General features: G+C 33.5%; 1 protein-coding gene across 1 annotated transcript in view; it reads left to right on the top strand.

Annotated features, from left to right (window-relative positions):
- The window catches only part of SCFD1 (sec1 family domain containing 1), a 152,211-nt gene that overhangs the window by 102,319 nt on the left and 36,829 nt on the right, over window positions 1-13,063 (top strand). The window contains exons 15-16 of the mRNA XM_044665052.1: window positions 923-1,019; window positions 10,890-10,960. Coding sequence (XP_044520987.1) covers window positions 923-1,019; window positions 10,890-10,960 — 168 coding nt within the window. The remainder of the gene's footprint in view (window positions 1-922; window positions 1,020-10,889; window positions 10,961-13,063) is intronic.

Raw genomic sequence — 13,063 nt, forward strand, 5'->3', positions numbered from 1 at the left:
AAGCCAGAACTAGATCTTCAGGTAGAATCACAGAATCACCAAACAACAGAAGCCTGAACATGGTAACAAAGCCAGGAACCAGTTAGATCAGGGTCCAAAGTTAGGTGTGAAACCTAGCTATCAATCTTCAGGGAGATAATTTATACAGGTAAGATGTGACTGAGAGAAGCAGAGAGTTCAAACATGGTTCAGGAGCCAGAATAAGTATCCAAACCTGAACTGTGTTGGAATATGGTAGAGCTCTAAATGGTGGTAGACTAGTGTAGTGGCAGTGGAGGTTAAAAGGAGTGAAAAAAGTATAGATTCTACAATATTGCTACTCAGGAGAAGCTTGATGAAAACTTTTAGTTATTGTCTAGCTTCTTTTTCTGTGATTTTTTCTATTTGGAATCATAATTTAAAATACTAAAAATGGGGCATGCCAAAAATGATAGATTTATCTACTCTCTTGTTATCGAGGAGTTAAAAGTCTTTAAGTATGAAAATTAATGGGAAACACATTTTTGTAAATTCCTTTGATATTAATTGAATTTTCAGAATTTTTCTGTTGAAAAGAAAGTTTCTGCATAATTTAATTATGCCATAAAAAAAGAAAATATATCTACCAGGTAGATAACATAGCTGGCTATAGCACAATAGTACTTATTCTTGTATGTTAATAATTAAAAATAAGCCCCAACTTGCTTATTGCAGCCAGTTCTTCTGTTGGTGCTTCATATATCTTAAAATTTCTCAGAATAAAAACATTCAATCAGAAATGGTATCTCACCAGCTGTATTAATTGTGTGGATAAAATTGACAATGAAGAAATGAGTCATTTCAAAAGTGATCAAAAGGAATGTTGAGTACTTTGTAGATGAAGTAGACTATAATTAGTGGACTTTTCTAATGTAATTTGCTTTTTCATGCTTACTTTGAACAGACTCGAAAACTAGATGTATATTTTGAATATGAAGAAAAAATAATGAGCAAGACTACTCTGGACAAATCTCTTCTGGACATGATTTCTGACCCTGATGGTAAGTACCACAAATCTGAGGCTAATATTAGCTCAAAATAGATGAGCCCACCATTTAAATTTAGCCTATTCTAAAAAAAAGTACTGTTTCTTCAGGGCCAGATCATATTGTTAAGTTGATTAGATTAGACATTTGCTGTTATAAACTATACCGGTCTTATTTTGGGAGCTTTGGACACAAAAATGAAACCTGTTTCTGTAGTGGACCAGATTCAAAAAAAGAAAAATTCTCATATATGGGATTCTAGCTCTTCAATTAATTTCAGGAAATTTTATGAGTAGACTGTGAAGAAGTAGAGTATCTTTGTGAATTCGGGGTGTGAAATCATTTGATTAGATTTTTCTCTTTACTATTATATTAGTTGTCATAGTGTGTAACAGAAGAGTGGTGAGGTGCGGTGGCCATTCCTGATTGCCTTGAATATGTTTTAAAGAAAATCCATAACCCAAACCCATGGTTCCCAGATGTTGGGTGGAGCTGAGATAACCTGTATCATCCTGGACATATGAGATACTATATTTAGGGGGTAAAACCACCTTAAAGAGAGAAAATAACCTGCTTTTCATTAGCTTTGCCACGACCTTCAATTATCAAACTGAACCACATAGATAAATAAGTCCCCAAATACAATTATATACTATTTTGTGAATTTGAGGAATATATTTGTCCTTCATATTATCTCTGTTGTATTTGCCTTATTACTTTTATTACTGCCCCATTTCACAGTGGCTTGATAGAAAGCAAGAGTAAGTGAGGAATTGAAGATAATTTGCTTTTGGGAGTGTAAAAGCCTATAGTACCACTTCCTAGCACTGTGACCCTGGGCAAGTCACTTAATATCAGCTATTTAGCTCATGCTGATCTTCTATCTTAGAATTGATAATAAGATAAAAGGTAAGAGTTTGTTGGTTTTTTTTAAGACTATAGTACCAAGCTAAGATTAAGTTATGACTAGCTTAGATAATTACATCTGTATATAAAAGACCTGGGGCTTAATACTCTGGGGATATTTAAGTCAGTTAAGGTTGTTTTTGTTCAATTGTGTCTGACTATTCATGACTGTATTTGGGGTTTTCTAGTTAAAGATACTGGAGCAGTTTGCCATTTCCTTCTCCAGACCATTTTACAGATGAAGAAACTGAGGTAAACAGGGTTAGGTGACTTGTCCGAGATCATATACTGCATGTCTGAGGACAGGTTTGAACTCAGGTTTTCCTGACTTAGCTTGTGGGTGATTGTCAGACATGAATGATTTTTTTCACTTTGGCATCCTCTAGCACAATCTCTTCCCAGAATAATGCTTAAAAAGTCATAGACATAGCCTTGGACTTGATTACAAGAGGCTTGGGTTCAGAATTTGACTCTTAGATTTTTAATTATTTGAACACTTCATCATGCTGAGCTTTAGTTTTTGCATCTCCAAAATTGGAGTGTATTGTGAAGAAAGTACTTTGTAAAGCTTAAAGCCCTATGTAAATGTAAATTATTATTGAATTGAATAGTTGGTTTTGACAAATAGTCAACAGTTGGACATACTGAAGCATATACCCAAGTTCATACATACACAGTCGGATACATATGCTTTGTCCATAATAGGCATATATGTCTTTGTGCTTAATAGTTTCTCAAATATTTAAGTATTTGATAAGGAAAGATTTTAAAGTTTTGGCAAAAGCTTGATACTTAATGTAGCATTTGATATGAAAGGCCCTCTTAATCACAGCATCAGTACTTTTTGAAGAGAGCATTTGTTCATAAATAATAAATATGTCTTCAAAGAATAAAGTGCACAGGACTAATAGTTAAGTGTCCTGGCATGTTTTCTTCCATTGACCACATTTTAAAATAAAATTTCTCAAACACAACACTCCATCTCTTGGCTTTGAGCATTTTCAGTGGTTGTCTTGTATGCCCGGAATTCTCTCCTTCCTTTTCTCCATTCTCCTGACTTTCCCTGGCTTTCTTCAAGTCTCAGCTAAAGTTCTACCTTTTGCAAGAATCCTTTCTCAGTCCTCATTAATCTTGGTGCTTTTCCTCTGAGATAATTTATTCTGTATATATCTTATTTGTACATAGTTATCTGCATATCATCTTCCCCTTTAGACTGTGAGCTTATTGAAAGCAGGAACTTGCTTTTCCTTTGTATCCCGTGTTTAGCAGAGCATCTGGCACATAATACATACTAACATCCTTCAACTGATTGACTTATTTCTTGATACCTAATTAAAGTGAGTTTCAGATTCATCTGTCAACCAATAATTGGTAGAAATACATCTAAGTTGTAAATATTTGCCATTAACTTTTAGATTCTTTTTTCTTTGTTTTTAAAAACACATTTTAAAATTGATGACCACCACTATAATTTCTTCCAGTGCTTCTTCTAGAGTGCCATCCTATGTAACAAGTAGTATTTTTAAAAGACAAAATAAAAGGTAGAGAACTCTTGAAATTTTTCTGACTTTCACCATTGTTTTGAAATAATGAATAAAATTTTAAAAATCTTCAAGTCAACAGGGACCTGGAGGTCATTTTCTTCAACCCAATACCTGAACAAGAATCTAGTTTTCTTTAATTTACTTAAAATTCAAAAAAAAAACAACTTTTTTCTTTTTTTCAGTTTGGGGAGGAAAGGAAGAATTTTAGTCTAAGACCCAGACTAGGATTTTGAAGGAATAGTATCTTACTTTAGTAGCCAAAATAATAGTATAACCAAGTGGTAGCAATACCGAGTTCCTTTTTGTTTTAATTTTTTTTTTTGAGGAAAAGCAGTTTTAAGAGTTAGTAAACATAAAGTTTAAAAAAAAAAGCCTTATAGGAAACAATAGTAATTGCGATGTTTTCTTCTAACTCATTTCCTTCTTCAAATTCTGCCAAAGGTTAATAGTATACTCTTTGTTGCCAAATCAGAAAGGCCTTTCTCATTTCTCATTCTCTTGATCTCTTATCAGAACTTAAGTTTTGGCTGTAGTAAGATATTTGATAATTAGGAGTTAATTAAGTAAAAATTCATTAGGACATAGAGATAAATAACATAAGTGGTTTATAAATGCAGAAAGAGAGATGTTAGGTTTCTTTAAATGGAATTTTGGAGAGGAATTGTGGGTGGGAGAATTTGCCTTTGGAGACAGTTACCCAACTGTCTTGGCATTTGGGGTCTGATCCTGTAGTGATAAGGAGGTCTCAAAGGCGACTTGACAAAACCTGGGAAATTCTTAGTTACTTTGCTACGACAAAATTCATCTAGCGAACCATAACAGTGAAGGAGATTGCTGGTAGAAAAATCATTGCCAGCCCACCTGGTTTGCTGTAGAGTTTGGAGAAGGCTATGGAGAATCTAAACTGTTGTTTCCAACTAGACAGCTAAGAAGAAAGACTAACTTACTCTTCTTTTGTGAATAAGTTAAAATTTAGTGTAGAATAAGATAAGAATAGATTTTGGGAGGATTTAAATAGAGAGGTAGATAGAGTAGCTCCAACTTTGTTGGCGACTGAAGTGATTCTTGCAGATCAGAGGGTTTGGAGCTATTTAGGTAAGATTTTTAGCTTAGGGATTACTATATTCTTTTGCACTTATTTCATTTTCCTATCCCTTTTCCTTAGTTTTTTTAATCATAATAAATATATCTTTATATATTTTATATATTCCTGCCTCAGACAAGAAGCCATCTTATTTCAACAGTCATTACATACAGCCTATCCATCAGGACAAACTATTATGATACCACACTATACAAATTATCTAGTAAGGGGTAGTAACTCCTTACAACATGACTATTGTTTCTTATTGGATAGGTTTCCTTTCATTGGCTTTGAGACACTGTATTCTCCAGGGTTTTACTTGGTAGTTCTCTTAAATTTAATGTTCATGTCACTGAAGGTTTTATTCTAAACACTCTTCTCTGTTTTCTCTGAAGATCATTCATTTTTTTCAGCTGTAACTATCATTTCTTCATAGCTATTTCCCACCTATAAATATTCAACCCTGACTTTTTCCTCAGAGCTTCAGACCATATCTCTAATTGCTTTCAGTCCACCTGTTGTCTTTCATTAGTCACTCTTCACTCATCACTACCTGAATGTCTTTCATTACTTCATACTCGGCACTCCAAATCAAGTTTGTTGTCTCTGCATTCTCCTTCTCAGTGAAACTTCTTTCCCATTTTTACTTTTTTTTGTCGGTAGTACCACTGTTTAAAAATTGATCCTACCTTTGAGATTAAATTATTCATTTCTCCAAATTTACTCACTTGTTTTATTATTGATCCTACCTCTATAATATCTCTCAAATCTATTTTCTACCTATTTCCATTGCTTTATCCTAGTATGAGCCATCATCACCTGCCTTAACTATTTCAATGATTTTATAATTGCCTTTCCTAATGTAATTTAATTTCTGTAAATAAGTCACCACAACTGGGAGACCAAAAAAGGAAAAAAGTCATATCCATGGGCAATACTAGTTCAAATATTAGTTCTATACTAGTTCAAAATATTTACAAAGTCTTATACAAAGTCTGATAGCCATTGTATATGGAGAATTAACAAATACCTAAGACAAAGAATCATTTCACAACAGGTAAGTGGTCAACACTTAGAAACAAAGTATTCTAGAAAGAATAATTGCAGATTCCTAACAACCATGTAAAAGATTGGTATTTAAAAAAGAGACAGCGTGATGTGGTGTAATAAATGCTGTATTTAAAATCTAAAATCACATCCTTTCCTTTTCCATATTTATGTAATCTTGGGCAAGGCAGTCCATCTCCCTGGGCCTGTTTCCTCATTGTATCTTCTTTGAATTTTTAAATTCAGGTTTTGGTTTTTTTTTGGCTACAGATTTTCTCCTTTTCTTTCCTCCTTCCATTAAGAAGGCAAGAAAAATGAAATCCTTTACAAATACTATAGTTATGCAAAACAGATTCCTGCATTAGCCATTAGGAGAAAGAGGGAAAGGAGAAAGAATGTGCTTCAAATTGCACTGAATCCTTCAGATCCTGGTGTAAGGTGATTAGAGCCTGCCCCAGGGCAATGGCAGTGTCCCAGGAGAGATCAGGACACATTTAAGAGATGCTGCAAAGGTAAAATTGACCAACCTTGGCAACAGTGTCTATTGAAAGAGTGAGAGATAGTGAAGAGTGGTGCATATCTAGGGTACAAGCCAGGAGGAAATGGGAGGATGGTTTTCCCCTCTATAGTAATGGGGAAGGTCAGGTGAGATAAAGGGTTTATGTGAATAAAATAATGAGTTCTGTTTTGACTATTTTGAGCTTAAGATGTCTACTGGACATCCAATTCAGGATGTCTGCAAAGACAGTTGGAAATGCAAGGTGGTGGAGGGTCAGCAAACGGATAGTGTAGGTTGAGTTGAGAATCTTAAGCAGAGAGATGGTAATTAATTTCTTGGGAGATGATGAGTATAGAAGGAGAAGAGAAGAGAGTCTAAGATAGAACCCTAGGGGAAATCTAAAATTTAATGATATCATTTGGAAAAGAATCCACCAAAGAAATGAGACTAAGGAGTGGTAAAATAGAGGTGAGGAGAGCCAGGAGAGAAGAGAAAATTGGTGTCCCAAAAACCTATTAAGAAGGAGAAGATAACAGTTTCATAAGCTACAAAAAAGTTAAGGAAAGTATAGTGGACTTGGCAACTAAACAAAATTGTTAGTAACTTTGGAGAGAACAGTTTCAGTAGAATAAGTGATAGAATGAGGATGACGGAAGGAATAGTCTTTTGGAGAAAACTAGGTAGAAAAGAATTTCTTGAGTAGATACATTAGATGGTACCTGAAAAATGACCTAAGTGTGAGCAATTTGCACTAAGTTATTGAGTTTCTTATTCCCCAGTAAAGAAAATTAATGAAAGTATCCATTGAGCACCCTTTAAGTTTTACTGAAAGGACTTTTAAATTTAAATTAATAGAAGGAAAACTTATCCACCAGACTGAAAATGTGGAGTATATCAGAATTTACATTCATTTAATTAAGCTCTTTATTATTTAATAGCTAATATTTAAGATCAATATTTTGTCTTATATTTCTTTTTTTTTTTTTAAACCCTTACCTTCTATCTTGAAGTCAATACTGCATATTGGCTCCAAGGCAGAAGAGTGGTAAGGGTAGGTAATAGGGGTCAAGTGACTTGCCCAAGGTCACACAACTGGGAAGTGTCTGAGGCCAGATTTGAACCTAGGACCTCCCCTCTCTAGGCCTGGCTCTCAATCCACTGAGCTACCCCGCTGCCCCCTTTTTGTTTTATATTCTGAAGCAATGAGGATTTGGTCCTTGCACACAAAAATGCTCTTTCATACTGGAAAAAATTATTTCAGTAGGTTTCTATATTAATATTGTACATGTGTATATATGTAATTGTGGTCTTAAAAAACTGTTCTATGTGAAGTATTAATATAGAGCTAATAATTTCCACGTGAGAGATAAGTTTATAAGACTTGCTTGACTCCATTGATGTGGTATATTACTGCCATCTCAGTTTGCAGCCTTCACCTGTAAACCCCAGTAAATTTTCAGAAAGCAAATTAGGACTATTGTTAAGAACCTCTTCCTAACCATTCTGCTGTATCCTCCTCTTAAAAATGTGACTGACAGTGTGGAAAAGAAACAAGTTCAAGGTGTTCATAAATAATAACTAGTCCCATACAAAAGCAGAATAATAGCAGCTAGAGGTGTTGTCATCATTCAGCTCTATTTTCATAGAATAAAATTAGAAATAACAAAGCACAAACTGCCCAGATTTTGTCTTTAATTATTATTCTCATCACTACAAAGACAAAAAAAAAACCATTTGCATAATGTGAATATAAAGTATTAAGTATCCTATTCATTCTAAGGTCCTGAAATAATTTTATTTTCCAGTTGCCTGCTAAGCTTGTCAGGCCAAAAATTTCTTCAGTTTCCAAGAGGTTTTTGATCTTGTTATTAGACATGTTTATTTTTATAATTGTGGTGAAATTAGCAACTGTAGTCCTGGAATATTCTAACCAGCAGCCTAAGGAGTACTGCCAATGTAACAGTAGGATACAGGGCCCAGCATATTTTCTGACAGAGTTTTGAACTAAAAGGGCGAAGGTTCATTTTGAGGAAATCTTTATTATTTATTTTATCTCAGCTTGACTTTGGAAACTGCCATAAAGTTGTGTTGAAAGCTTGTTCATTGAACTAAAGTCAAGAATGTAGATTTTTGTCCTTAAATCTTAAAGAAACTATTTCCCCTAAGATATTTTAGAAGGTGTCCTGAGAAATAACCTGTACTTCTTTTTTTTTTTTTTAAACCCTTAACTTCTGTGTATTGGCTCCTAGGTGGAAGAGTGGTAAGAGTGGGCAGTGGGGGTCAAGTGACTTGCCCAGGGTCACACAGCTGGGAATTGTCTGAGGCTGTATTTGAACCTAGGACCGCCTGTCTCTAGGCCTGGCTCTCAATCCACTGAGCTACTCAGCTGCCCCTTAACCTGTACTTCTACTATCATTTTGTTAACTTGCAAAATAAAGTTCTCTTTTAACTAAAATATGCATTTGAGCTTTAAATAATTCCTTAAAATTTTATTGTGTATGTTCTAAAACTTAACCTTTAAGACCTACTGACAGATGTTATATAGATGCAACACACTTTTCATTTAAATATTTAGTATCTTCCTTCACTAAAAGCATACTACTGTAGTATCTTATTATGGCATGGAAGTGACAATGAGCTTCTTGACAATAATGGCAGCAGAAGAGAAGAAGCTTTGGGAGGTCCTTCCAAGCTGGAATAGCTTCAGGATTTGATCTTAGCAATGAACATTTCTGGAGAGCCATTTAAAGTCACTGCGGTATATATAACAAGTCTTTTAGAATTTTCAAAATATTTTGGTTTAATACTTTTAGTTATATATATTTGGAATTATTTGCTACAAAATGGCTAACTCAGCCAAAAAGTATCCTGACTTGGAATATTTTTTCACAGAAAAGTATGTCTTTCATGAATGAAAAATTAAATCCCTCTCATTTGGTTCTTGGTTCTTTTTCTGGAAAAGATTTTTCTATATTAGAAGGGTATTTTTTGGAGAGGGGGAAGGGAGTGAAGAATTCTTTTAGGCCTCATAATTATAGTATAAATACTTGTTTATGATGACTTGAGAATGTACTTTTTTTTTACTAAGATGCCTAGGCAAAATGAATCACTGAAGAAATTATTATCCTTATCTTGTGAATCATTACTTATGATTGTTTCTGTATGAAGCTTACCTAATCCCTTTACCTATACCCTGTAAATTGTAGACCCCAAATCATTAAACTTTGTCAATGCTCTAAGAAGCTGTCTGCATAGTTCTTAGTCGGCACAGGCCCTCCTGTAAGCCCAATACACATACTTCTCACCCCAGCTTGACGACTCACAAAGCTATTTCCAGAGTCAGACTGTCACCATATGTCTTGTTTCACACGATGAACATGGAAATATATATTGTACGATAATACATGTAAAACCAGTATCATTTTACTTGCTGTCTTGGGGAGGTGAGGTGGTGAAAGAGAAGGAGGGAAAAATGTTACAAAATGTCAGAAAATGATTATTAAAATTTTTATCAACATGTAACCTGAAAAAAAAACCTTTAATTTAAAAAAAATTGGTGGGAAAAAGTGATAGTTACCTCAGAAAGTTAGGGTTATCACCTGTGTGTTGATATATACACATACACATCTAAATATAATTTTTATTTCTACTTAAAAATTATTTATATCAAATAGTTCATTAGACATTTGGGTTTTACATTGACTTTTATTAATCAGTTTTCTAAACTATTTTGAAATTTTAGTACTAATTTTAGTGTGCTGACTAAATTTATTAAAATCTAAGAAATGAAATAGAAAGCTTCATACCTTTGTTCCAGAACTGGAATATATTTGTAACGGGCAATATTAAAAAAAATCCTTATTTCTGAATGTATTTTTTGATGTTTCACCCAGGGTCACATTGTCGCAACTCCACATCTCTCTAGTATTATGTTATTGTAATAAATGAAGGTTGTCTGGGGACATGAAGAACTTCTTGTACCCATATCTTGAGGGAAAGTGAAGAAGCAGGAAGTAGTACACATAACCTAATCCAAAGATGAGATTTGAGTCCTGGACCTGCTACCAGCCATGGGACCATGGACACCTTGTTTAACCTTTCTGAGGCTTCATCTTTTTTTAATCTATAAAATTGGAAAAATAATAAATTACACTGATACTCTGTACATGATGAGTGATAAGTCTGTACATGATGAGTGATAAGTAGTAAGATCTTGTACATCATACAGCATTGCATCAGTTTGAAATAGAATTATTGATAGTTCCCAAAACTGTTTAAGGAGCCTAGAATTAGTGCAACTGTTTGTTTTATTTAAGATTACTTGAAGCCCTATCACTTATTTTTATTTTGTCATTCTTTGTCATATTCAAGAGGCAAGAAGGTCTTATCTCTTTTTTCTTGGTTATTGATGACTCATCATCCATCATCTTATGAAAGGAAGTCCCTTCCTTATCCTTAAGTAAAATAGCTACTCTGTATTCTTGCTAATTGCATAGACATACTTCAGGGTAATAGTACTGGAGTGGTAATGAATGAAGTCATTTGATAGAATTTTCTAAGTTAATCTCATTTCAATTTAGACACAAGTGAATCAGTTGTATTCCTAACTATTGATTTTCATTTTAAATCAGTAGTTTTTTTTTAATATTATTCATACCTAGTGCCATTATTTCTTCTGTTCCATTTATAAATACTTAGAATTTTTGTTTCTATTTGTAACTTTTACATTCAGGTTAATGTATGTATATATAATGGGGTGGTTTGAGTTTTGTTTTGTAATCAGACACAATATTTTTCCTATACAGCAGGAACTCCAGAAGATAAGATGAGATTGTTCCTCATCTATTACATAAGTGCACAGCAAGCTCCCTCTGAGGTATGTTTTTTGTGTTTTATTTTGAAAAAATCTCATTTGTAGAATAACTGCTGCTAGCTGGAGTTCCATAAGAAAAATAAAATTCACTATACAGATTTCATACTTTTCAATTAAAAGAAAAAGTTTGGCAAGGCTTGGTGTTACAAATATTGCTAATTTTCATGTCATCGTTTTTTTTGTCATGGTGGTAGGATAAGCCCATTTGTGAAATGTCTTTCTATTTTTAAACTGGTGAACTATAAACATAATTCTGGTAACGAAAAAGTCTTATCAGAAGCTATTATTTTACGAATTATTGAAACCAAGTTTTTTGTTTTTACTGTTTTTGACAAATTGAGTTAATTTTCTAAGGAACTTGGGTAAATCCAGTAACTTGTCAAAAAGAAACATAATTTTCAACATAGTTTTCTATCCACACTCAGTCATCAAACATTTATTAAGCACCAGTCATGTTCCAGGTATTGAGAATACAAAAGCAAAAAAATTCCCTATCTACAAGTACCTTTGATGGTTCTTGAAGTTCTGGTGTTAGACTCATTTCTTTAAGTCAAAGGCATTTGTGCTTCTCCCTTTCCTCAAAGAATTCTTTTATTTGAAGCAACCATTAAAAATTTCTCCATGAATGTATAATTTTTAAAGTGTCTTAATTTCCCTCCTTTAAAAAAACTATTTGTGAAAAATTAATAAACATAAAAAATTGAAATTTAGCATTAATGTCTCAGATTTGTATTTTGCTCCCTTAGTGATTACAGGTGAATTAATACTAATATCAAAAGAATAAATCACTTATAACTATTATTGAATTGTCTCCCATATTATCTTGTTTGGCTTATTTAAAAAATTTTCACCTTAAAGTAACTCATATAATTCTATAGAACTAATTTAGTATTTAAAAATAGTTTTCAATTTCCATACTTCTATTTAGATATTAAGTGTATTTTATCGATAATCTCCATTAAAGACAGGTGGTTCAAGCATTTTAAAAATATGTTTTATTCCTAGCCTTAACTGCTCTTCTGCTTTGGAACTGGATACTTAGTATCAATTCTAAGACAGAAGATAAGGGTTAAGAAAAAAAACAAAACATCAATTGCCCCATTGTGAAAGTAGTTATGGAAGGAAAGTGAAAAACATATTGGAAAAGTTGGTTTGAGAATAAGTAACAAGGAAGTCCAAAGACTTACAGATTTATTTATTTTTTTTTTTTTTAACCCTTGTACTTCGGTGTATTGTCTCATAGGTGGAAGATTGGTAAGGGTGGGCAATGGGGGTCAAGTGACTTGCCCAGGGTCACACAGCTGGGAAGTGGCTGAGGCCAGGTTTGAACCTAGGACCTCCTGTCTCTAGGCCTGACTCTCACTCCACTGAGCTACCCAGCTGCCCCCAGACTTACAGATTTTTAAGACAAGTCTCACATCTGTGTTTCATGAATACTTTCTAGAGGAAGATAGTTGGAAAGCAAGAGATGTTTTGAGTACCAATTAATGTAACAAAATGAATTTAATTATGTTTTGATGGAAAATACCTGATTACTGTTATGGTAACTTCCAAATCAGTAGCTCTAACTAGTTAGATAAAAAATAAAAACTAACACTAAATTAGAAGAAAAATAAGATTATATGGTGAGGAAACAATCACCAAACTAATTTAAGTATGCTATTAATGCTCCCACTCTCTCCCCAAAAAGAAAAGAAAAATTGATATAAAAGAATAAATATCTTTGTTCTTTCAGATTTTCACTATTTCCTAAAGTTTAACTGGCCTAAATTACCACAACAAGGAGGTCAAAACAGAATAGAACGCCATCTCCATTGGCAAACACTTGATTTCATTTCCATAAAGAGAACTATTTTGGCCAAGGACAGCATGCTACTTTAAAATGTAAACTCATTTGGACATTCTTACAAAGGAGGGTGAGCAGCATTACCTCATAAAAGAGCAAGAAGCAATCAAGAACAATTTCCATCCTCAGCCATTTCAAAGATGTTCATTTCATTTGTAGTTTAAGCAATAAGCTGCTATTTTGACTGGGAGAGAGGGAGGGCAGAAAATTAATTGTGATAAAGCAGTAGGACATTTTTTGGGACCTCAAAAGTGTCATGC

The sequence above is a fragment of the Gracilinanus agilis genome, chromosome 2 (assembly GCF_016433145.1).
Source record: "Gracilinanus agilis isolate LMUSP501 chromosome 2, AgileGrace, whole genome shotgun sequence".
NCBI classification, from domain to species: domain Eukaryota; kingdom Metazoa; phylum Chordata; class Mammalia; order Didelphimorphia; family Didelphidae; genus Gracilinanus; species Gracilinanus agilis.